Genomic DNA, 27,041 nt, shown 5'->3' on the forward strand with positions numbered 1-27,041 from the left:
TAAAGTAGAGGAACCAGGAGAGAGGAAAAAAGAGAAACACACAAACAAAAAGATTATGAGTAGAATCTGTTGGGGAAGTTTTATGTTTATATATGTATGTATCTAAATGTGTATATACATATATATCAATATCTATATATAAATATAGCCACACTTAATTGCAGCCTGGGCAGGGGGGGAGAAGGCGGGGAAAAGAACAAAGTAAAAAGGATACAGCAGAAAACAAAAGAAAATCTACAAGGAAGCAAAGAGAAGATGGACAGCCTTCAACATAACATGCAGTATTTAATATATAGGCTTTCTTGAAATGGAAAGTTATTACTGTATACTCTGAATCCTCTTCTATGTTCTGCTGTACAAGTGACTTTTTTTATTTTATATTTAAGTTTATGTTTCTTTCTTTTCTTATTATGTGTCTTAGTATTTGTCTAAAATAAAGAGGAAAAAAAGAGTGAGTTTTGTTTCCTCATTGCTTATTCTAATTCCTTCAATTTCTTTTTCTTCTCTTATTGATATAACTAGTATTTCTAGAATATTGAATAATAGAGGTGATAATGGACATCCTTGCTTCTGTTGAAAAGTTTCTAGCTTATCTCCATTACAAATAATGCTTGTTGATGGTTTTATAGACATTGCTTATCATTTTAAGGATAACTCCATTAATAGGAATGAGTGTTGTATTTTGTCAAAAGCTTCTTCTGCCTATTTTGAGATAATCACTTGATTTTTGTTGATTTTGTTATTGATACAATTATGTTTTCCAAATAGTGAACCAATTCTGCATTTCTGGTATAAATCCCATCTGGTCACAGGTCAATATTCATTAGGGAGATTGGTCTATAATTTTCTTTCTCCGTTTTTGCTCTTCCTGGTTAGATATCAGCACCATATTTATGTTGTAATAGGAATTTGGTAGGCCTCCTTTGACTATTTTTCCAAATAGTTTATATAGTATTGGGGATTGTTTTTCAAATTCTTTGGTAGACTTCTCTGTACCTCTTCAATGGCTGTCCCTCCTCACCTCTGCCTCACGGCTTCCTTCAAAATTCAGCTGAAGTCCCACCTTTCACAAGACTACTTCCATTTACACTTTTTATCATGGACGTACATCGGTTTTTTGCATGTTGTCTACTCCAGTAGAATGTGAGCCCCTTGAGGGCAAGGACTAATTTTTTTCTTTGTATCTCCAGTGCTTATAGGTGTGGGGGGTGGGAATAAGCATACAAACATACCTCAGCAATATTGCTGGTTTGGTTCCAGACTACTACAATAAAGCAAATATAACAATAAAGCAAGTCACACAAATTTGTTAGTTTTCCAGTGCATGTTATGTTTACACTATACTGTAGTCTATTAAGTGTGCAATAGTACTATGTCTACAAAATGTACATACTTTAAAAATACTTTATTGCTAAAACATGCTAATTGTCTCCAGATGAGCTTTCAGCAAGTTTTAATGTTTTTGCTGGTGGAGGGTGGGGTGGCTGTGGCAATTTCTTAAAATAAGATGATAATGAAGTTTGCCCCCATCAGTCTGATTGTTCCTTTCATTTGAACACTTAAAGGCCATTGTAAGATTATTAATTTAAATACTGATGTGTCTCAGGAAACAGGGAGGCCTGGGGAGATAGATGGGAACATCTGGTGTCGGAGCAGTCAGGACACACACATTAATTGATTAAGTTCACCATCTTATATGGGTAATATAACACGTTACAACAGTAACATCAAAGATTACTGATCACAGATCACCACAACCAACATAATAATGAAAAAGTTTGAAATGTTGTAAGAATTATCAAAATGTGACACAAAGACGTGGTATGAGCACATGCTGTTAGAAAAATGGTACCAATAGCCTTGCTCAAGGCAGGGTTGCCACGAACTTTCAGTTTGTAAAAAAAAACAAAAAAAAAACCACTCTGCAAAGCGCAATAAACAAGATATAGCTGTATATTTACATAGCGTCTACAACAAGCCAGGTACTTTGCTAAGGGCTTTGCAGATATTATCTCACTCAACTCTCATAGTAACTCTGTGAGGTAGATACCATTTTACAGTTGAGGAAACTGAGCTTAGCACAGTGCCTAGCACATAATAAGCATTTAACCACTCCCTATTGACTGACTGATCCACGCTTTCATCCTTCAAAAATAAGAGGAATCGATTGCTGAAGAGGAAATGATGAAACCCTTGTGGGGGAAAAAACTGGGCATAGATTTGTCATACATCTTACATTATGGGAAAGTAGATTTCATTGGGTTCAGAGAAATAAATAGGTCACCATGGCAAACACTCTATAGAAACCAGCCCAGGAAGGATAGGAATCTACCAAGAATGAAAATGTATATGAAGACACAAAGAAAAACCAGTTGTGATGAGGAAAGAAAAGAGGAAATTTTCTCAAGAAACCCATATGGATAGGACAGGGAGCTCCCTAAGAAACAGATTTTTTTTTAAAAAAGACACACAACCACTAGGTGGTGCAGTTGGAAAAAGCACTAGGCTTGGAATCAGGAAGACCTAAGTTTAAATCCAACCTCAGAAGCTTCCCAGTGTGTGACCTGAGGCAAGTCACTTAACTTGTTTGCCACTGGAAAAAGAAATCGCAAACCACTGCAGTATCTTTGCAAGAAAACCCCCCAGAGTTGGATGAGAGGGCATTCCATGCGTGCCTCCCATTCCTTGTGTTTTCTGCATCGTCCTCTCACTGCTGCATGTGGGAGAACCTTTGGATGTCACTTCATTTGCTATGCTATTTGATTAAATATCTTTTATTTGGGATGGGAAAAAAAGGACACAGAGAAGATGGAAGCAAAGGCCGATGATGGAGGATGAATGATACAAGTGCTGCACAGTTGCATCGTGTCACAGGTCCTGAAGCTCTGTAAGACCTGACACTGGAGAAGAAAGACAAGGTCACCGCAAGGACAATAAAAGACAGGAACAAAGGCCCAACGTAGATCAAACTGTTCACAGAAGCATCCTTTGTGGTAGCACAGAAAGAAACAGAGGGTACCTAGTGATTGGGGATGGCTAAAGAAATTATGGTAATGAATGTCATAAATATAATTATACAATAAATGATGGAGAAACAAGGGAAGATTTGTATAAACTGACGGAGATAAATATGCAGAATCAGAACATACGAAATAACAATGTAAATGCAAAAGTCAATAAAAAGGAAATTGAACTTGGTATAATTAAAAAACTAGTACTAACTCCAGAGACCAGATCATGAAACATACCTTCCTCCTCTTGGCCGAGGGGTAGGGAACTACTCAGGCGGAATGCTACGTAGTTACAAACGATGTCAGATATTATTACTGTTAATTTGATTCTGCAGAAAGGGTAAGGGAGGAGGGTTATCCAGAAACGATTGTGATAACAAAAATGGTGTGTGCTTGCCACACCGAGAGAATATAGGACCAGCACACTTCCTGGATGGCAATGTTACCAAGGAAAAAACTTAACTGGGCAATCAGTTAGCCTTTATTAAGTACTCACTATATGCCAGGCACTGTGCTGAGCCCTAGAGATACAGAGACAAAGGTGAAATATTCCCTGCCCTCAAGGAATTTACACTCCAGTGAGGTAAACATGTATGTAAATTGTATATAGAGATTACATGTAAAATGAATATAAAGTAACTCCTTTATCAGTTAATGACAGAGGAAGCCAACGAGATTTTGTTTTCTCTGTTAAGGAGAGAACAAAAATGGATAATAGGGAGCTCCTGTCCAAATTCATCACTAGGTAGAATGAGCCACTTTACCAGAAAAGATGAGTTCTTCCCTCAGTTGAGGTCTTTGGGTCCAGACTGAATGATGATTTAAGATGCTGTAGAAGGCACTCCCGACATGCACGAGATGTCACTTCCAACCCACAACCTGCGGTTCACCCGGTGGCCCTGTGCATTCCTGGACCACTCACATTATTTGAAATTCTTTCCTTATACTGCAGAAAAGTTGCTGACACAAATCTTGACTGCTGCTTCGGGTGACATTTCAAACAGTTCACATTTTTATATAATTAAATTTTAGTCTTAACATCTCCAAAGCCACTTCTTTTGGGCTTACAATAAACAATCACAATTAATGTTTGAACATAATTTTTCTTATTTACACCCACATTGTAGGAAACAGAATTTTGCAAACATCCCTCTACAATGGATCACATCTTCATCACTGCACAACTGCCTGAAATATGCAGAGAATATAAGATTCCACTGTGTTTGATATTTGTTATGAAAAAGCCTTTGATCCAGTAAAATCCTACCTTAGAGGCTCTCTTCCTACAAGGTATCTGCCAATCCACACACAAAAATAATAGCTAGCATTTACAAAGCACTTTACAAACATTATCACAACCTTAACAGGGGTAAGTGCTACTATTTTCACTTTACAGATGAGGAAACTGAGGCAGACAAAGAGGTTAAGTGATTTGCCCAAGGTCACACAACTAGTAAGTCTGACACTGCTTTTGAACTCGTGTCTTCCTGACTCAAGGTCCAGCACTCAGTCCACTGCGCCACCTAGTGGCCATCCAAGGGCACATCAAAGATTTAACAGAAGTGTTCAAACACACCCTGATCATAGTTGAAACATAAAATCAATCAACTGACGAGAATTTATAAAACACTTACTACGTGCCAGGGACTGTGCCAACAAAGCAATAATAAGCCCTGCCCTCAAGGAGCTTACATTCTGACAGGGAAGATAACAAGTACATACATGGGTACAGAGAATGGAGGAAAGGTAACCTCAGAGGGGAATCACTAAAGCTGGGATGGACTGCCATATTTATGGAAGAGTTCCAACATAGAGCCAAGGTCAAAGAGAGATTCCCTGCATATGGCAAGTTCCCCCAGCTGTTGTTTGTGGATGACATTGTGCTGGTTGCATGAAGCCCCAGGGCACTGCAGAACCTCCTAGAAGAGATCTGTAACCACTCAAGAGTTTGGCCCGACCAGTCAGCGTGAGTCAGGATGTCTACTGCAGGGATTATGACATCCAGTTGGAGGAACAACAGTGTGTCCATCAGTACGTACACCTGGGGCCAAGAGTACACATGAACCACGAGCTGGGCCCAGAGATAGAAGTGGGATGGATTGCTTTTGGAAATTGCAAAGCTCCTTTAATAATCCCCATCTTTTTAATACTGACACCCAATCAGAGTTGTAAGCCATGGGATACAAGTGTCTGAACGAGTATCGTAGAAGGCACTAAAGTTGTGCATGGAGGGAGAAGGTAGGCTTTAACCCAAATGGAGAAGGATATCAGAAGAGGTGGAGTCAAAGCCGTCTTCTTTAAGAAAACGTTTCACAGGAAAAAATGGGCTGATCACGTGTCAGTGGTAACCGATGATGACAGGTGAGCAGTTGGAGTGTGCCACTTGTATCCTCTAAAGGTCAGGAGAAATCAAAACAGTCTCTGGCACTTTGAGAGCCATTGATACATTCTGCCAAATTAATGAGAGGTCACAGGCAGGAGTAGCACAGGACAGGCAGGTATGGATGGACTATAAACTGTATATCCCCAACAGAGAGAACATCCAAACTGATGAGATCACAGACCCATTTCAGTTTCGGCAGAAAGCACACGTGCTGGGGCAGTTGTCAAAGGGCTGACAATTCCCTGGAGGCAGCACCTAACAAAATGCCTGGCGCATAACTCCTTTAAAAAGAAAATCTTGTTGAATGATTGAAGTTAAAAAGACTTTTTGTGTTTATTTTGGATAATAAGGAAACATTACTTTACTGCCTCCTCAACTCCTGCAACATGAACTTACTGTTAAGAGGAATTAAAATAGACATGATTCAGTGGATAGGATATGTAACTCTCCTCTTACATGTTGAAAGATGTGCTATAACTTTAGTCATTTGGAACCAATACTGTCCATACAATCTCTCGAGAGTTGTACTGTCCTTTTGTTTTTATTTACATTAAGGTCATTGTTCACGCTATATTGCAACAGTTCACATGAGCCTTCCCATGCTGAAAAGACCACTTTTGATTTTTATGTTTATAAGGAAAACAAGGTGACTAAATTTGGTTTCTATCTTCATTCAGCAGTAGACATTAACTGAGTCAGAGTCTAAAAAATGAGGCCTTAGTCAATACAATACTTTTAAGAAATGTTTACCAAAAACATTCAAATCTTGACTTTTTAAAAATAATTTTGCCCCATACAAAGAGCCTATCAAATTATATTTAAATTATTTTAAAGAGAATTTTTAGATGTTGAAATTTTTAAAAAATTTATGTCTATGCTTGGCATTTCAATTTAACAAATACTTCTTCTCTTTTATATTTTATACTTTTTATCATTTAAAATTCTTTACTTTGAGCTAACCTTAACACCCAATTTTTTTAATATTTACCAGTAATGATTTTTACTAGATCTCAATAGTTAAGATCCTTGAAAAATTCACATTCTTTAAAGAGATGCAAAAAGTTTCTTGGCTATAAAAAGTAAAAAAAAAAAATAAAAACTTTGTCAACTTCCAGAAAACCTGCTTACGGAAGTTTTTCATTTTTCTGATTTATTAAGATGTTAATCTTTTACATAATCCAGGCTAAAAATTCCAATGCCAATGGAAATAGATGAGCTATCAATGATGAACCAAGAAGCCTATATTCTACATGCTCAGGTACATAAGACATTTTTGATACAGTTATACTTCCTGTCCACAACTTTCATTTACTAGGCATGTTGGAGAATCTACTTTCTAACAATAATACCTGTAGAAGTTCACAAACTTTGATCTCATCTAATTTTAATTGCCATATTCATGACCTTCTTAAAAAAGAAAACCATCCCTTAACAAAAGCAATTCTCTCAAACTACACTGAAAACTAACTACAAGACCAAAAGGGAAATGGCTATTTTATTCAGAAAACAACAATACAGTATGCATTTCTTCATTTGACACCCCCCTGAAAAAGAGTATACATCAGATGTGTAGAATCAATAGCTTAATGGTCAGGTACTGCTTTAGGATCATGATCAATAAGTTCCTTATCAAGAGTTGGGTAATGAAACCAGGGTCCATCCCCTCTTCCACGCATAAGTCTTTCTGTTTCCTGATATTTCAACCTGTAAGAAACAGAATCCTTAAATTAAACTTTAAGCACTGGGACACTTCCCATTACAAATGCAAACAATTCCTTTCATCACAAATTACAATCGCTGGCTAGTCTTATACAAATGAAAAATGTCAAGGGCAGCTAGGTGGTGCAGTGGATGGAGCCCCGGCCCTGAAGTCAGGAGGACCTGAGTTCAAACGCGGCCTCAGACCAAACACTTGACACCTACTAGCTGTGTGACCTTGGGCAAGTCACTTAGATATCTATAATCATACTCAGATATATGCATTCATATCCATCTATGTAAGACCATACTATCCTTGTTTATCCTGTTTCTTTGAAGGCGAATAACGTCTTCCTTCAGAGGTCCAGGTCTTTCTCTTATTTTTCTAAGTCTACCCACTCATTGTTTGTTTCCTATATTACAGCAATATTCTGACCTTATACCATCTAATTATTTTGAGTAGTCTACAATATTGATTAATATGGCTGACATAGTGTAATTTCCCTATTTTTCTCTTCTGATTAAATCTATTTTAGTTTTAACTTTGTCTGGACCAGATAGTTTTGATAATTACTACCTTTTAATATAGTTTAAGATCTGGTACTGCTAAACCTCCAACCTTTTACATTTTTTTATTTGCAAAGTTCATAAAGAGCTTTGTTAAATCTATTAGAATACAAGTCATTTCCCAATTGAATGGTCAAAGGATATGGACAGGCAGTTTTCAGATGAAGAAATCAAAACAGTTTATAGTCATGAAAAAATGCAGGGTGCTCCAGATAGGGAGTTAGTATAGGCATAGGATGACCTGGTTAAGGAGGAAGAAGACTTTCCTTTTTTGACTTGACATAGATTGTTGGGTAAGAAGACTGAAATCAAGTGTGATCCCATGGAGATGGCCATTATCCCAGTGAAAGTGACAGTGACCCAGATAAGGGTATCAGTAGTGGGAACAGAGGAAGGAATGGGTGAAGGAGATTGTTTGACCATAAAAGGTTACCTGAATGAGCAGAAGTTAAAAATTACTCTCAGATTTTTTTGTGTAGTCTACAATTCAAGCATGTGTGCATTTGTCCTCGGACAGAATCAGGAAACTGAGGCTGAGTCACTAAATGACTTAAGCAAAGTGTCACCGCTAATATCAAAACCAGAACTGGAATCGAGGTTTCGTGACTCCAAGTCCAGAACTTTTTCTACTTAACCTCTGATGGCTCTCTCCACAGAACCCCAGAACTGGAAGGCCACTTAAGCCAAACTTACCTGCAGTACAAATACAAATCCCACTCTCAAACTTCCTCCAATGATCATTTAGTCTCTGTGCTGGAAGACTACCTTACAAGGAAGCCTATTCCATTTCTCACTGTGGAGAGCACTGGACTTGGAATCAGGAAGACATGAGTTTAAGTTCCACTTTAGATACTTCCTGTGTGACCCCAGGTAAGTCCCTTAGCCATTCTGAGTCTCAGTTTCCTCACTGGTTAAATGGAGATCATTTACCTCACAAGGGAGCTGTGAGGATCAAACATTTTGTAAACCTTAAAGGCTTAGAAATCTTAAATAGTTTAGCTGCAGGAAGTTTTTTGTATTAAGTAAAAAATGTGACGCCTTTCCTCCTTCTGGCCTCTGGAAGACAAATCCATTTGTCTTCTAGCTATTGGCTCTTCAAATATTTTTTAAAACAAACAGGATGTTCACCCTAAATCTTTCTTCCACAAGGTATGGACTATGAACATTCAACTGAGCACCACTGGACTCCTGGCCATATGGTTTCATCCTCCTAAGGCACGGTCCCACAGCAGTGCTCCAGACTGACATCTTGTAAAGTACATCCCATGGGATCGAACCTAACATTTTAGATGGGCTTTCACTGGCAGAGGACAACAGGGTTATTCCTTCTCTTGTTCCAGACACTATTACAATTTAGTAATTGTTCACTGGGGATCCAAAGACAGAAACAAAACAATCCCTTCCCTCAAGGAGCTTACAATCTGTTTTGAGGCTCAAGATGGAATGGATCTTTTTGACAATCACACCATCCTCCTGACTTCAGTAAATTAGAAAGCATATCAACTGGTATCAGGGTAGTATTTTCTGTATTCTGCACTTGTGCAGCTGATTTCACTTTCTACTGTACCTTACAAAGAACTTCTACTCTAGCCAGACTAATCATCTGAGGCCTTGCACAGGTTCTCAGACATCTCTCGAATGGCCAAACCCTTTCCTTCCAATCTTTGCAAGAACAATAAACATTAAAGCCTATCCAATTATAAAACGAACTGGCACTATTCAACAGTGCAGCTCACCCATGCCCACTCATCCTATGACTCTCACTCACCGTCTCCCATGTCTAGGAAGGCACCTATTCTTTGTCTGGGAAGTGTCTGTTACCCTTCTTTCCTCCCCTCTGTTCCCCTACCCACCATCTGGGATGATGGGTCCCAGGTTCACCTGGCCTTACTCAGGGCCAAAGTCTGGAGAACTCAAGAGTCCCCCTACCGCCCCTTTTCCCTGAGCATATCAAGTGCAGAGATAAGTAGCAAGTTTCAAAGGGCTTTATTTTAGCCCAAGGTGAGTGTCAGGCACTCATGTCCTTGATGATGGTGATAGATGGGCTTGTGGAAAGAGTTCTTTATTATTTTCATCCTTTAATCACTGATCAGTTGTATATAAACCATCAAGGTCAGAATACAATGAAGACTAGCCTTTGAAACAGATCCTACTCCCTCCTCCCCATGCCCAGAGTCTGTTGTACCCAGATCTAACTTGTGAGTTGCTGCTCCCACTGTATGCAGGCTTTCGAAGTCTGATGGCCTAGTCATCAAACAGCTTTCACTCAGCTCTGTTCCTTTTGTATGTGAGAAGCATGCTGAGGAAGCACAGAGTTCACATTCCCTCCCTCCCCCCCAACCTAAGGACCTCTACAGTTTACCTCAGATCAGCCTTTTCAGCTTCCAACTGAAGGATTGCCATGGTTCTTTCATAATTCTTTTCAGGAGGTTCATAAACATAACGAGCAATCCACCTGCTTATGGGGTGCTATGAGAGACAATGGTTCACGTTAATTTCTTAATTCCATCATCCATCCACTCCTTCATTTCGTGTTCAAAAAAATTATTCCTCATAAGTAAAGAATTAGCAAAGACAAGAAACTTTAGCTAAAGGATTAAAATTAAATTTTATTTCTTTTCTCCAATATAACTCATTCTGACTCAGAAAATAACCATTTGATTCTTTTAGGTATAATGCCCTATAATGTGTGTAAAAAAATTTTAAAAACTATAATCTTGAGTTTTTGTAAATCAAATCCCAAGGCTCTTCCCAATTCCTCCGGTGTCTTCGTAGAACAGCAAAACAATTATCCTAATGGGTTAAAACATCAGCTGGCAAATTTGAGAATTAAATTTTAAAATTTGTATTGATATCTTTTGTTTTTTATATGATTTTATTTCCTCAAATATCTCTCCCCCTTCCCTCCCCAGAAGGCCATCTCTAATAAGATAGAGAAGAAAAGGAAACTCAGCAAAACAACCCCACACATCAGCCAAGTCCTAAAGGATACAAAGAGGTCTCACAGCCTCCACAGTGCCAAGGTCCAAGGGCACTTGCAAATCTCTCCCTAGGGCCAGCTTTAACGGCCATTGTAAGGACATAGCCTTTTGGGTGCCATCTGCTGTCAGTTCTTTCCTTGTTGTTGTACTGGTGATGTACAATGTTTTCCCAGCTCTGCTCACTTCATTTTGCATTGGTTCACAGAACTATCCCCAGAAGACCAGCCATCATTTCTTACACTACAGTAATATTCTATTACGTTCAAGTACCACATTCTATTTAGTCAACCCCCAATCAATGGGCATCTACTCTGTTTCCTGTTCTTTGCTTCGAGAAGAAGTGCTGCTAAGAATATTTTGATGTATGCAATTCCTTTCTATTTTGGGGAAGTGTTCAATGATTAAGAAAAGTACCTTGATGTTACACCTTAATATCCATCTAGTCATTTAAAGATAATGAGGTTTTTAGATCATGTTTCATTCCTGTGGTTTTGAAATGGGAACACAACATTCTGAACTTTATAGCAATTTTTAAAAGATATTTAAAATAACAAAAAAAAACACATTTGAATAAATAGCAGTAGATTAACTATAAAAAGTGGAAATATACACATTTAAATATACTAAAGTCTACAAACAATAAGAATGAAACCAAAACAATGCTGTTTACAACATCTTATTCATTTTGTCAATATCTAAATAAAAATTCAGTTCAATTCAACAATCATTTATTAAGTATGTTAGCAGTTTCTGACATAATAAACACTCACTGGGTGTCTATCACCAATCTTCCTACCTAGCATGTTCAAGTCATGCTAGGTGTGTGTGTGTGTGTGTGTGTGTGTGTGTGTGTGTGTGCGCGCGCGCATGTGTGTAGATGTATGTGTTTGCATTATTTAAATGATAAAATGCCTACCTCTAAGGCAGGGGTTCTTAACCTCAATGAAGCTGGATAGGGGAAAAAAAATCTATTTTCACAAATGCCTAATTGAAATTTGGTACTTCCTTCAATTATTAATGTAGGTATCAAAATATTATTCTGAGAAGAGTTTCATAGGTTTCACCATGGGCCAAATGGTCCATAACACAAAAAAGGTTAAGAAACTCTGTTCTTAAGAGACCCCCCCATATACCTTTATATTCTACTAGGATAAAACATAGTATATGCATTAATAAGTGTAATATTATAGGTCATTTGTCATGTGGGCAAAATGCTCTATGAAACTATTAGGAGGGAGAGAACACTTGGAGAGGAAAGATGGGGGAAAAGGAAGGGAAGGCTTCATGAAGGAGTGGTATCCACACTAAACTTTGAAAGAAGAAAAAGATCCTGAAAGGTAGAAAAAAATAATAACAGCAGCCAGCATTTCTATACTGCTTTAAGGCTTGCAAAGCACTTTACAAATATTATCTTATTTAATCCCCACAGGAACCCTAGGAGCTAAGGGTTATTACTGAAATGAGGAGGGAATGGATTCTTCCCATGGCTAGTCATTGGCTGGAACACCAAGGACATGAAGAGATCTGAATAAAAACTGGGAGTGTTTGGTTGGAGTCCGCATCTGATGGTTCATGAAGGGCCTTAAAAGTCGGGCTAAGGAGTTTATATAAACCAGAGGGAGCTACGGAAGGTTTCTGTGCCTTCAGAAGGAATATCCTGACAGACCTGTGCATAGGAAGACTTTTGCCAGCTGGGATGAAAGATGGATTAACTATCCCTATGACATCACTGTTCACAGAACAAACAGCAGCTGAAATAACTACACCCTATAACATTTGGGGTTCTGCACCAACCTTGTAGTACTCCCAGTGTTCTGGAACGTAGCCTTCTGGGATTTCTGCTAATTCAGCTTCCCCTGGTAAAAGACAATGGAGATTTTTAACACAATCTCTAGACACTCAGTATTATTTCCTCATCATTTTAAGCAAGAATCAACTCGCTGCAGCTTCAAGAGCCTGACTGTCCCTATACTTGGTAACTAATGAATATATCTGAAATTTTTGACTCATTTCAGGCTGGAGAGAAATCATTAATGGGAGATGTATTTATTATTTCCTTTTTAGTTTTCATGAGAGACTCTTTGGGGTTCAAAGGTGACAAAGCACCTTAGCAAAATCTCCCACAAATGTGGAGTATGTAATGAAGGACCAGCTGTGGAGAGGGAGAAGGGCACAACAAATCATTTCGTTCCTTTCCACAGGTGATAGCTCCATGACCTCATCACTGAGAGGTCTCTCTTTGTACCCTGTGCCCCTCTTTTCTACTTCTTTCCCCAAATCTTCCATAGGGGATCTTCCCTAGGTGCAGTAGGCCATCCCCTACAACTCTTAAATGTCCTGTGGACACCAGGCAGCAATTGTTCTGGCTGCATCACCAGCCACCTCTACTTCCAGTAGATGTCCCCATGGGGATGCCTTCTACAGTATTTCTGGTTCACAAGTCATAGATGTAAACACCACAAGACCACAGATCATCAGATCCTAGATTTTGAGCTAGAAGGGACCTTAGATGTCCTCCTCCTACCCCCCCACCCAATTTTAGAGAGGAGGAAACTGAGGCTCAGAGAGATGAAATGACTTGCCAATGTTCCCCTGGCTAGTAAGTGTCTTCAGCAGGATTCAAAGATTCAAACCAAGGCCTTCATGATTCCAAAGTCAGCATTCTCCCCACTCCACCATGCCCCTCAACCTGTGTACATTTCTCTACCTTGCAGCCCACATGCACCCACTCACTACGTGTCCATTCACAACCCTGCGGACGATCTGCCGCACCAGCAGAAAGAAGTCTTTGATTCCGATATACTACCTCAGCAGCACTCCTTCCCTCACTGCTCTTCTCCCCCTCCTTTTCTGCTTTCTCCCATGTTTCAAACTCTAGGGTTTTCTCTTATTCTTTCCTCACCTTTTATGCTACAGCATTAACAAGCCAGTGGATTCCACCTAAGAAATTCTTCTGTACCCATTTCATCTGCTCAGGCTACCTGAGGGCAGGGCCTCATTATCACCCACCTGAACTCAGAGAACATAGCCTTCTGACAGGCTTTCCTTCCTGCCTGCGCCCTCTCCCCCATCAATCAATCCATGCCAATGACATCTCCTCTGTTCAAAACTTTTCAATCGCCCCTTCTAGTTGAGTGTACAAAGCTGAAACTTCTGCTATCTGGGGCCACACTACCATTCCAATCCCTGCTCCTCTCAGCCAAACTGGACTGGAGACTCTTCATGCACATGCTAAGACTTCTATCTCCCTGACGTGCTCTTTCCCCGTTCCAAAAACCTGGAATGTGGCTGGCTCTTCCCTACCTATGTAATTACCACCTGCTTCAAATGCCACCTGCTCCTTAGTGCCCTCCCCGATAACACCCTTTGGCAAATAATGTATTTGAATTATTTTGTATTGCTGTTATTGGGACATATGTCCTCTCCTCCCACGAAGTCAAAGAATACGTCATCTCCCCTAGGATTCAGCACTGGTTTGCATGTATCAGGCACAGAATAAATGCCTGCAAAATTGACTATAAGAGTCCTCCTATGAGGTTGTGGGGCATTCCATCACCAACACCCATAGTCAAGCCATGTATGTTCTCCAAGCCTACAAAATCTTGACAATCTATGAGTCAGTTCATAATTGTGGAATCACCTGTCCCAAAGTGGCAGATGGCTGTGCTGGCACAGAAGGGTTAATAGCACCTAACTTCTCTAATGGGCATATTTTTGAAATATAAAATTAGAATCTTTTAAGTGCAGCAAGGCATAGAGAGGCACTGGCTCAAGTCTCACTTTGCTTGGTGTCTCTCTAAGATTCAAATTTGCAGAAAAGTTGCAGATCTACATTGACAGAGGAATGTTTCCTCCACCAATGACGCCATAGGCGAAAGAGGTGGAAAAAGCTCATGTTTAAAAAGCACACTGCAGGGGGCAGCGAGGTGGCTCAGTGGATAGAGCACTGGCCCTGAAGTCAGGAGGACCTGAGTTCAAATCTGACCTTAGACCAAACACTTGACACTTACTAGCTGTGTGACCTTGGGCAAGTCACTTAACCCCAACTGCCTCACAAAAAAAAAAAACCAAAAAAAAAAGAACACTGCAGGAAGAGATTCTCAGAGTCTACATTTAGATGAGAAATTCCTACCCTGGAGGAGTTTTCTATCTTCTATTAACCAACACTCACATCCCTGCAGTGCTTTAAATTTTCTAAAAAAATTTCTTCAGAACACTCCTGTGAGGTAGATAGTACAAATATTAACTCTATTTTAAAACAGGGAAACTGAGGTTCATAAAAGTGAAATGACTAGTAGGGTCACCAACTAGTAAGTGCCAGAGACAGGATTTGAACCCAGGTCTCTCAACTCTAGTTCTGACCCTCTTACATCACAAATCCTCCACAAATGTTTGAAAAGGTATTATAAGATCACAGGATAACAGATGTAAATAACAATAATAATAATAATAGTTTTAATATTTATATAGGCACTTTAAGGTTTGCAGAGTGCTTTATGAATATTATCTTATGGGATCCTCAATAACCCTAGAGGACAAATGCTATTATTATCCTTATTTTACATATGAGGAAACTGAGGCAAACAGAATTTAAGTAACTGACTGGCCCAGGGTTACACAGCTGGTAAAGTCTCTCAGACAAGATTCAAACTCAGTTCTTCCTGACTCCAGGCCCAAACCTCTGTCTCCTGCTCTACCAGCTGCCTGAGAACCTGGAAATGGGAGGGGCCTCAGAGGTTCCTGGTCCATGTTAGGCCATGTTCTGGCCCCATGTGGTTGTCTGCTGGTCCAGCTCACAGATTTTAGAAACCCCATGGGTAAAGTACTGAACCAAAGACCTGTGCATGACTGTGGCTGGCACCAACTGCAGGCCTTAGTCTAGCTCAGGAAAATTAGGAGTTCCCCAAGAAATTTAGGCTAAGAACAAACTTAATAGCACCTCCATCTTTGATTTGCCACTCAGCCACTTATGAGCTCATGGCTATCTGGGGGCAGTAGTGAGCCCCTGGGCTCCAAGAAAAGGACCAATAATTATTCTGGAAAATAAGCTCTGGAGCTAGTGAGCCTTGTCTCCCATTCTCTGCACTGCCCCTTTCCTAATTCCTGTCCTTTTCTTCCTCCTACCCACCTTTCACCAATTACAGTGCTCCAAGATCCCAAAGCAAACATCTAGAAGCAGGTTATTCCACTTTGCCTACCCATCCACCATGGCCCTTGAACCCCGGGAAAATGAGGAAAAGTAGCTAAGCAGCACTAACACACTCCAGAAACATGCTCTTTTATCTTGGATATTCCAACCTCCTAACACCATTGGAAGGCCTGCCTCCCCAGCGAGCTTATGTGGCAGAACAGCCAGCTAGCTAGGGAGCTGGTGGGTGCTGGACTGGAGATGCACACCTCAAGACTCACTGCAAACTCCCCAGGAGTTGGCCAGAAACAATATCCTTCAATAGATCTTATTAAGTTTGATAGATATAGAAATTTTGTGATTAAGTTGTCTTTTCCTCTCTAGCCATGGCTGCTAAATTACTACAAAACTGTTCATTCAAGAAAACATTTGCTACTAAGCAAAAGGGAAAAATGAGTAGTAGATCTGATCAATCTCCTTTTCATTTACCCCTACTGACCAAAAACATAAACCACCCCACACATTCATAGTCCAATTTGCCTTATTTTACAAACAGAGAAAAGAGATCAAAGAGGTTAAATCATTTACTTGCCCAGATAATGAATGGCTGAGCTGGGATTTGAACTCAAGTCCTGACTCCAGATTCAGATTTTTTCCACTACATCACTGCTTCCTTTACATTAATAGAGGTAGCTAAGAGCTGGTTGTTTACATCTAATTCCCAAGCGTCAGCTCAAACTATTACACTAAAGATTCGTTTTTATTGTGACATTCACATAAAAATATTTTTAAAGCTTACCAATGAATACATTCACCAATGTTATGCCAATTGCTACTGGAATCCCAGTCAACAATAAATAAAATCTCTGTAAGATAAAGAAAATAAAATGCATCACATAAAGGATTTCTAGGCCACACTCATAAGTATATTTATTATCTGATATCTTTCCATATAGCTTCACCAGACCCTCTTCTACCCCAATACCACTCCCCCACCCCCTGAAAAAAAAAACAACAACCACCACCAATTACTGAGCTTTCCCTTCCCTGGCTTTAAGGTGACCTTCAGCACCAACAGCAGAAAAAAAGCAAGGATCAAGGAAAGCTGGCAGAACAACAGAAGTAGGGGAAAGGCAAGATATGCTATGAAGCTGATCAAATCTAAAAACTAAATAAATAATTTTTGTCTCCTTTCCTCCTCTATGTTTTCAAACATTCAGTGTTTGACTGCTGAAAATACTAAAATTCTTGGTAGGTATATTATGTTTTTAAAACTCATTACAAACTGTGCAACAATACCCTTTGACCCAGCAATAGCACTTCTAGGGCTATATCCCAGAGGGATCATACAAATGGGAAAAGGACCCAGCTCTTTTTGTGGTGGCAAAGAATTGGAAATTGAGAGGATGCCCATCAATTGGGGAATGGCTGACCAAGATGTGGTATATGAATGTAATGGAATACTATTGTGCTATATATAAGAATGATGAACAGGCTGACTTCAAAAAAACCTGGAAAGACTTAAATGAATTTATGCAGAGTGAAATGAGCAGAACCAGGAGAACACTGTACACAGTAACAGCCATGTCGTGCAATGACTAATATTTATAAACTTAAATCTTCTCAGCAATACAAGAATCTAAGACATCTCCAAAGGCCTCGTGATGGAAAATGCTATCCACAAAGAAGAAAGAACTATGGAGTTCAAATGTAGATCAAAGCACACTATTTGCTATTTTTTTTCTTCTGTTGTGCTTTGTTTCCTCTTTCTGGGGGTTCCTCCTATTGGTTCTAATTCTTCCTTACAACACCACTAATGTGAAAATATGTTTAATAGGAATGTATATGTATAGTCTATACCAGATTGTGCACCGTCTTGGGGAGGGAGGTAGAGAAAGAAGGGGAGAAAAATTTAAAACTCAAAAGCTTATGGAAGTGATTGTTGATAATTCAAAATAAATTAATTAAAAATTTAAAAAAAAAAGTGCAACAGAAGACTAAGCAATCTTTTGTTTGATTCCAAAACCCCAAGGATTCAGAAGACACTTTCAGAGGTTGCTGGGGTCAAAAGAATTCAGGCCATGGCAGCCTCAATCCTGGTGAAGGGCCTTTATGCACTGAGCAAAGCTGGTCCCCAGACACCCAGTTTATAATTGGGCCTGGTCTCAAAGTCTGTGCATAAACTTTACCATGACTATGATTATTATTAATAAGATAATCACGGCTTAGATTCTTAAAATCTAGCCACGGCTCAGATTCTTATAATCTAGCCAATAAGCCAGTATCTTACTAACGTTCAGACTCCTTAAGACTCTGCCCAATATGATGGATGTTCTAATAAACCTTGTCTTTGGCTGAAAGAAGGCTTAGGTCGAATTCTTTTGGGCAGGACCCGCGTGTCCTGATTTTGGGGTTCCAGCACCCCTGAATCTCTAAACCGCATCATTTTGGTGGCCCATTGCCTAACCCCAAGCTCTTCTCCAGCCCAAACTGGAAGGTATGTAAGCCTCCCCCCTCCCCTCTTTTCTTACTCTGCAGTTGGGGTCGATCTCCAAGCACCAAGGCTTGGAGGTGCTTTTCTGGCAGACAGTTACGAGGCTGCCTCGAACTCTGTCTGATGCTCTCAGGCACTAGGTCGGCTGAAGGTCATGGACCTGTGTACACCTTCCACAGCATAGAGGACAAGGATAGATGCCCTATCCAGAAGTATGTTCAATTCTGTTAATTCCCTCGGCACTAGGGAATTGGGGAAAACTGCAGTTGCTTTTCATGGAGGTTACAGGGAAAGTGAGAACACCTAAAAACATCTTGGCAGATTCTGGAGGTTTTGTGATTGATCATTAAGGAGTTTAGAATTCCTCTTTACAAACCTGGTCACTCTTTTCTCTCACTCCCTTCACTTGAGTCAAGAGGGTATCTGTTAACCCCTCTCATATGAGAAGAGAGTTTCACCCTTTACCCCTCACTTTTGACTTTGCCCTCCCTCACCTGGGGAAAAGGAAGGAAGGGGGAGGGGCAGCAGTTACAACATGGGCCCCACTGGCAATGGCTTTGGGTTCTCTGGGGCAACCTTTGCCTGGAGGCATCACCCAGGTTCAGCACATCCTGCTCAAGGTAAAGAAGCTGGCCTCTGAACTTGGGTGAGCACGCTCTTTTAAATTTGTAGTTTTAACTGTTAACGATGAGATGTTGACTCTCTGTGTAAAGTAATTTGGAAGTGCATTTAACAAAACTGAAGTCACCTGATTGGTAATGGATTTGTTTCAAGTTTCAAATTGGTGATGTTTCTGTATCAGTTATGTCAAGCAACTTTTCATAATTTGGTTACCACTAAAATAATTTAGCTATTGTTGGTTATATTTTAATGTGTAAACTAGCCAAAAAATTTGTTTAGGTTATGTATGGCTTGCTGAGAATTTGAAAGTGTACAGAAATTTCTAATGATTGGCTTTTTACATTAGGGTAAATTTAAGTTTGAGATGTAAATCCTGGAAAAGTTTTTCCTAATCTGTGATTAGTAAAACTTGTTGTCTGAGGTAAAAGCTCATAGGATTTTATTTTGAGTTGTCTGATGGGTCATAATCCATTGATAATCAATAACCAACCATCTGAGAGAAATGCCACAAGCTACTCAGAGAAAGTGATACTTTTTTCATTGGGAAAAGCTGAGAGGACAATTTTAGCCTCAGTCTTAAGATGGGATCCTCCTGGCTCAGTTTCCCCATTATGTTCCTTTGAAAGGGAATGTTACCCACCTAGCTATTCCAGAGTCTGGCTATGAGGTGGATTTGATACTGCATGGTTGGAAAACTGAATTATCTGAATCCAAACAGAGCTAAGGATGTTTTATTCTCTCATTTGGGCCCTAAATCTAGTTCCTGTTTCATATCTGGCAGACAGTTACGAGGCTGCCTCGAACTGTCTGATGCTCAGGCACTAGGTCAGCTGAAGGTCATGGACCTGTGTACACCTTCACAGCATAGAGGACAAGGATAGATGCCCTATCGGGAAGTGTATGTTCAATTCTGTTAATTCCCTCGGCAGTCTTTTCTGTCAGATTTGTGTCTTCCATATTACAGGCCATTCACCTACAGTTGGTAGCAAACAGCAAGTACCAGCCAATATCTCCCACTGGACATGGATGCAGCCTGTGTTCAGTTCCAGTCAACCTCCTCTTTGGGACCTCCTCGAGGCAGGGATAGCTCCAGGTCCCTAGCCAGCAGAAAGCAGTTTCAGAGGTTGAGACTTTTGACCCTTACTCCAAAAGAATTTGGGTCCCATTTGTTTGTGGGGGGAATGATGGATTTAGGATCTAGGCCCCAGAAAGGAAAAACCCTGTACTTTCCCACAAGGCTTAATCTCTGGCATTAGCCTGAGGCCATAATCCCATCAACTGGCCTTTCATTGTGGCTCCACCCAATCTCCCAATTCGGTTAACCTGGCCTGGCCTTCCTTTATCTTGCCTCCCTATGGCCCCAGGCCACTTCCCACCCTTGGTAATTCTATTACCTCATGGACTACTTGACCACTCCTAGATCCCTCCCACAGTCTTTCTGTACATAAAGTCCATCTTGTCTCCATTAAAATGCTTAGATTCCTATAATCTAGACACTGCTCTGATTCTTAAAATCTAGCCACTGGTCAGATTCTTATCTAGCCAATAGCTTACTAATGTTCAGACTCCTTAAGGGTCTGCCCAAGATGAGGGATGTTGTGATAAACCTTGTTTTTGGCTGAAAAAACAAAAAAATAAGATAATCACAACAAGAACTGGATCCTAATAAAAGAGATAACTGAGGGCAGTTGGGCCTTTGGCAGGGCAAGAGATGGAGAGGGACAAGGGAAAAGATGGTTAATTACTAGGTTCCTAGCAATGGCTGAGAGTCAAGGGTCTTAGCCATCAATTAGCTCTTAAAGACCCCACAGTATCCCCTGAAAATGGCCCTGTCCTAAGCACACAGGTAGCACCCTCTCAAATGGCATCACACCTTTACAGAGTTAGTGATAAAAATAACAGATCGGTTTACCTCCCTCTACAAAATAATTGTGTTCCTAAACTTGAAAGTGAACACTCCAACAATCTTGTGACGCCTCAGGGTAAGAACTCCCTCCAAAAATACCTATCACTGCACCTCCAGGCATTCTAGATATTCTAAGAGCTATGATTGCCAGTTTTCATCATCCTACATTAAGCCTCATAATGAAATTCTCTGAACTTAGTTATACTGTTTTGTAAACAAAATTGTAGAAATCAAATCCTACCATATATGCAATAAGTTTATTGTTGTTAATTCGTTTCAGTCGTGTCTGACTCTTTGTGACCCCATTTGGAGTTTTCTTGGCAAAGATAATGGAGTGGTTTGCCATTTCCTTCTCCAGCTCATTTTACAGATGAGGAAACTGAGGCAAACTGGGCAAAGTGACTTGCCCAGGGTCATACAGCTAGTAAATGTTTGAAGCCAGATTTGAACTCATGTCTTCCTGTCTCCAGGCCTGGCACTTTCCACTGTACCACCTCGCTGCCCCATGCAGTAAGTTGTTTCCAATATTTAAGAAAAACCTGAAGAGAATTTTCATTCATATACATATATATATATATATAAAATCATTATAATAAGTAATATGTTTTTAATGCAAATAATCACTGCTTGATTTATCAGCTTTTAAATTCATTTCTTAGTATACTGTTTTTCTTAAACAGGAAATATATACACTATAATTGAAAATACCACAATCTTGGAAGGCAAAAGATCATTTGAAAGCTGAACTGAAATTTAAATGTGATCTTTCATTTCAATTAGCAAAAGCTCCCAATTCAATAATATTCCATGGTATACAAAACTTCCCTCACAACAATACTGTGGGGTAAGTGGTACAACCATCATTACTTTCATCCTATAGATGAGAAAACCGAAGACATCACAGATTGGTTGAGTAATTTGTTCAAGGTCATAGGGTGAGTTAGTGGGGGAGCTATGGCTAAAATCTAGGCCTTTTGCTTCCAATCCAACCCCCTTTACACTAGATCACACTCAGATGCAACGCCTGTTCTTTTCATTATTATCAGTGTGATTTCACTTCTAATAAAAGATGTGTTTTTTTTAAATTAATTTATTTTTAGTTTTCAACATTCACTTCCATAAGCTTTTGAGTTTAAATTTTTCCCCCTCCCTCCCCTCCCCAAGATGGCATGAAATCTGATATAGGCTCTACATACATATTCCTATTGAATGTATTTTCACATTAGTCATGTTGTAAAGAAGAATTAGAACCAATAGGAGGAGCCACAAGAAAGAAGAAACAAAACAGGAAAAAAAAAAAAAAGAGCAAATAGTATGCCTCTATATGCATTCAAACTCCACACTTCTTTCTCTGGATGTGGATAGCATTTTCCATCACGAGACTTTTGGAAATGTCTTAGATCCTTGCATTGCAGAGAAGAGTTAAGTCTATCAAAATCAGTCATCACATAGTGTGGCTGTTATTGTGTACAACATTCTCTTGGTTCTGCTCCCTTCACTCAGCATCAGACCATACAAGTCTTTCCAGGTTCTTCTGAAGTCAGCCTGCTCATCATTTCTTATAGCACAATAGTACTCCACCACATTCATATACCACAACTTGCTCAGCAATTCCACAACTGATGGGCATCCCCTCAATTTTCAGTTCTTTGCCAACACAAAAAGAGCTGCTATAAATATTTTTGTACATGTAGGTCCTTTCCCCGTTTTTATGATCTCTTTGGGATACAGCCCTAGAAGTGGTATTGATGGGTCAAAGGGTATGCAGTTTTATAGCCCTTTGGGTATAGTTCCAAACTGCTCTCCAAAACGGCTGGATCATTTCACAACTCCACCAACAATGCATTAGTATTCCAATTTTCCCACACCTTCTCCAACATTTATCATTACCCTGTTTTGCCATGTTAGCCAATCTGATAGGTGTGATGTGTTACCTCAGAGTCATTTTGATTTGTATCTGTCTAATCAATAGTGACTTAGAGCATTTTTTCTTATGACTATAAACTGTTTTGATTTCTTCACCTGAAAACTGCCTGTTCATATCCTTTCAACCATTTATTATTTGGGGAAAGACTTGTATTCTTATAAATTTGACTTAGTTCTCTATATATTTTAGAAATGAGGCCTAAAAGATATGCTCTTGAAAAGTGAATAAAATCTCTGTAAAACAGCACATAGGGGCAGCTAGGTGGAGCAGTGGATACAGCACCGGCTCTAGAGTCAGGAGGACCTGAGTTCAAATTTGACCTCAGACACATAACACTTACTAGCTGTGTGACCCTGGGCAAGTCACTTAACCCCATTGCCTAGCCAAAAAAAAAAAAAAAAAAAAAACAGCATGTAAAAGAGCATCCTGCCTTAGATGCACCAGGGGAAATGAATAAGTAAAGGAATCATACATTGAGTAATTCTGGTAGATGAGAATATGAAATTTTATTTTATATTATTTCATACTGAGGGTTCCACAGGGACTCCTCTTTAAAGGGAGGTGTTAACAATTAGGGAATCATCAGGATCTCTGTAAAGTAGCTCTGGATCTTCTAAGGCAAGAAAAAAGTGAAAAATGCCTCACATTCTAAGATAAACAAAGCACATTATTTATGTAAATCAGGCATTTAGTTTTAACATTAAAAAAAAGTAGCAGAAAGAAACTTACCAACAACCTCAAAAATCTCTTGTCATAAAATTCAGAAGATTTGATGACAAACATTTTCTTCCCATGGCCTCCACTATGTCGAACTGGGGCTAGAAACAAGAAAGTAAGCAATCAGCACTGAATAAGTGTGTCAAGAGTGGAGAGATGGCCAGCTGGATGGCAAGAAAGGCCAAAGTCAAGTCCAGTCTTAGATATCCAGGCTGTGACCCTTGGTACAGGGGGGTTAGGCTAGTAAACTAATCCCAAAAGAACATGAATATATTATTACACCCATTAGGCACTTAGGGCATTTATTCTCAGGAATTATATTTAAGGGATATTTCCTTTTTTTTTTTCCGGAGGAAATTGGGGGAGGGGAGTCCCTACTCTCTGTGCCCCTTTGGAGCTAGCCTTGCTATAGCTAGCCCATTGCCAGGACCAGCTAGCCCCTGCCCTGGTTTGATAAATCTCCCAGATTCATGCTCCTCTAGCCACTCCCATCCTCAATTGCCTGGTAGCATTCTTCTCTCTTCCCTCTGCTCCAAAACATAAAGAAACCAAAGACTGTTTTCACTGGCTCTACCCCATTGCAAAGTTCTACTGCCCAAGCAATCTAGGTCTCCTTCCCAAACCCCATATATGATAATAATACAACCACTCCCTGGGCCAGCACTAGCAGCCAGGAATACTCAAGGTGGGCAAAAGGGACAAATAAGGAATTGTGGGAAGCATTCTGCGGATCTGTGCCATCTGAAACATGAATGCTGGCATTCCCTATGGTGCAGATCACAGCTCATCTCTACCTCTAACCCTGAGTCCCTCTCCATCTCACCTAAAACCTTTTAGGATCTGTTCACCCAGCAAAGTAGGGACCCTTCTCTAGATTTCTTCCCATTGTGTTGGCATCACTAGGCCAACTATGCTGTGCCCTGGTTATCTCTCCCATGTTCTTACTACAGTAGACCAGCCTACATGCCCTCTTTTCTGGTCATACACCACTCTCTTCAATAACATCTTTTGTGTCAAAACACATGTGCATGTGCCCATGAACGTAAGCACTGGGACTGTGGGTAGTCCTGTGTCATAATGTGAGCAAAGGAACTGGGATGGAGGGCAGGTGGTAAGAGTTTGAGAAAGGGCCACTCCTGGGGGAGAAGGCCATCTCTAAACAAAGTGGCAGCAGTAGCCACGCACCAACTGAGCATACAGTTATCTCAGGCCAGAGTAAGGCACAAAGTTCAAACCATTTGTGCTAAGTCTGGAATAGGAAAGATGATAACCAAGCATCAAATAAAAGCAGGAAGATGAAAATGTGGGTAGATGGGCAGGCAGTTACAAACCATGAAATTCTAAAGAAACTAAGGGACAGAGCAAAGAAGGCAGAACAGATGAAGAACACCAAAAATAATTTGATATTGAGGCGGTCAGGATTTTATTACATACTTCTCACTCAGGCAAAACCCCATCCCTCTGAATAAACTCAGGGCTTGCTGGTAAGTGAGTACATGTAGTAAGGGAGTGCATCTAAGCAATCCCAACAGTATATGGGAGGAAGATTTAAATATAACTACACATACATATATTTGTACAACCTTAACTTGCTTTCATCTTTATCAAAACTCTGCTCATCCTACTTTTGGCCTTGTCTACTCAGTTTTCAGCTCACCACTCTTAACATGGTCTTTAAATACACTGAATGACTCCCTGCCAATTCCATACTGAGTAAGGGATACATTATATGAACTCAAGAAAAAGACCTGAGTGAAATATTTAAAGTTGTAAACTGTAGATAAAGAGCATGATAACTGGAAACAGAAGTGGAGAATTTGGGTTCAAATCCAGACTCTGCTGCTTACTATCCATGTGACCTTGAGCAGGCCCCTTAAACTCTTCGGGCTCACATGGTACAGTGCAGAGTGCTGGGCCTGAAGTCACAAAGAACTGAGTTCAAATCCTAGCCTCTGACACTTCCTACATGTGTGACCTTGGGCAAGTCACTTAACCCTGTTTGCCTCAGTTTTCTCATCTGTAAAATTATCTAGAAAAGAAAACGGCAAACCACTTCAGTGTCTTGCCAAAGAAACCCCAAATGGGGTCACAAAGAGTTGGACACAACTGAAATGGATATGACCTCTAGCTTGAATTGAATTGACTCAAAATTCAGTCCTCTTTCTACTTCATTGCATTCCAAGAGTCCTGGGTTCTAGTTGCTGATACCTCAGAGAAATTGACAAAAGCAAAAAGACATGGTAATAGAGACGAAAGAAAACAGGGACTGGGTTATCAGGAGACTTGTCCCAGCTCCGCCACTATCTTACAATGTATATGGTAAGGGAAAATCAACTCGGTCAAGTCAGACTTTAAAGCCAGCTCGGTATCACTCCCTTGCACCATTTATATTCATAATGTGTACAGAAGATAAAAACAAGCCAGAAAAACCACCCCAGTCCTCAAGGAGTTTAGATTCTACTGGGGGATACCACCTGAGTCTTGCCTGCGCTATGGACGTTCTGGGGGCAGACTAGCCCCTAGGGCCGTGGTCACCTCTGTCCCCTTGGCTAAGGACAGCTCGGCCAAGATCCCTTCCAGAAGGCTTCTGACAAAGCCAAAGAGCTGGTTCTCCCCCAAGAGGCAAGGCAGCCTTGGAGGTTCGTGCCCAACTATGGGCACCCCATTTTAGGAACAGAATTCACAGTCTGGAGGACGGCCAAGGTGGGTAGAGGGGCTACAGACTGTGAGCTCACGGCAAGGATTCTCAAGGCTATCAAGTCCAACCCTCTCATTTTCCAATTGTAGAAACTGAGGCCCACGGAGGGGACACTGCCCTGGAGGCATTCTAGGTGGCAGTGAATGAATACCCGAATTCAAATTCTGCCCCTGACGCTTACAAGCAGTGTGACCCCAGGCAAGTCACTGCCTCGTTTCCTCGCTTGTAAAATGGGGATTAACAACACCTGCCTGCAGGAATGTAATGATGGATCGAGTGAAATAATATTTGTAAAGCGCTCTGCAAAGCCTACGGCGCTATCAAATGCTAGCTGTTTGCTCTTATTATTAGTTACCGCCCGGGGTCCCACCGCGGGACCTCCTCGGCCCCGCTGCGCTCCTCCCTCCCTCCCCGGCTCCCCGAGGCCCGGCCAAGGTCACGGAGCGGGGCCGCCGGGCCCTCCACACGCCGCCCGGCACCTACCCGCGGAGCCCGCGCCCGGGACGCTCCGGGTCAACAAGCCGCCGAGGCGCAGCTGCGGCCCCAGCCCGCGGCGGGTCAGGGCCAGGCCGGCTCCCGTCGCCGCCGAGGCCGAAGCCCGCAGCAAGAGGCTCATCGCCGCCATGGCCGCTCCCGGCTTTCTGTCAGGACGCCGAGGCCAGGAGCCACTACGGAAGCCGCGACAGCTCATCCAACCAATGAGAGGCGCGGACGGCGCGTCCGACCAAGGAGAGGCTCCGGCTGGCGGCGGCCATGGCAAGGTCGGGCAAACGGCGTCAGCCGGCATGGGAGTCAGCTACGGGCGCCGAGAGGGGAATCTCCTGACCAATCACAGGCGGCGGCCGGCGACCGCCTCAACAATCCCAGCAGCCCTGCGCGGCTCCGGAGGGGGCGGGGCGCAGGAGCCGGA

The 27,041-nt window shown here is 40.9% G+C and overlaps 1 protein-coding gene across 1 annotated transcript; it reads right to left on the bottom strand.

Moving 5' to 3' along the window:
• Positions 1 to 6,862: 6,862 nt before the first annotated feature.
• On the bottom strand, positions 6,863 to 26,790 carry NDUFB5 (NADH:ubiquinone oxidoreductase subunit B5). Its single transcript, XM_027875707.1, has 6 exons — positions 26,615 to 26,790; positions 23,446 to 23,534; positions 16,568 to 16,634; positions 12,435 to 12,496; positions 10,022 to 10,128; positions 6,863 to 7,098 (listed from the first exon to the last, which is right to left on the bottom strand). Exons 1-6 carry the CDS (start codon positions 26,754 to 26,756, stop codon positions 6,978 to 6,980), a joined length of 588 nt encoding a protein of 195 aa, XP_027731508.1. The 5' UTR covers positions 26,757 to 26,790; the 3' UTR covers positions 6,863 to 6,977.
• Between the last annotated feature and the right edge of the window lie 251 nt (positions 26,791 to 27,041).

Source organism: Vombatus ursinus, unplaced genomic scaffold, assembly GCF_900497805.2.
Source record: "Vombatus ursinus unplaced genomic scaffold, bare-nosed wombat genome assembly UNPS02014810.1, whole genome shotgun sequence".
NCBI lineage: Eukaryota > Metazoa > Chordata > Mammalia > Diprotodontia > Vombatidae > Vombatus > Vombatus ursinus.

Bases quoted from the DNA above. Each gene is read 5' to 3' on its own strand.
- NDUFB5 (XM_027875707.1), bottom strand. From the start codon at position 26,756: ATGGCGGCGATGAGCCTCTTGCTGCGGGCTTCGGCCTCGGCGGCGACG. The intron at 12,497-16,567 runs GTAAGCTTTAAA...GTCTTTTACCAG, and splicing joins ATTGGTGAATGTATTCATTG to GGGAAGCTGAATTAGCAGAA. The intron at 7,099-10,021 runs GTAAACTGTAGA...TGTTTCTTACAG, and splicing joins GCTGAAAAGGCTGATCTGAG to GTTGAAATATCAGGAAACAG.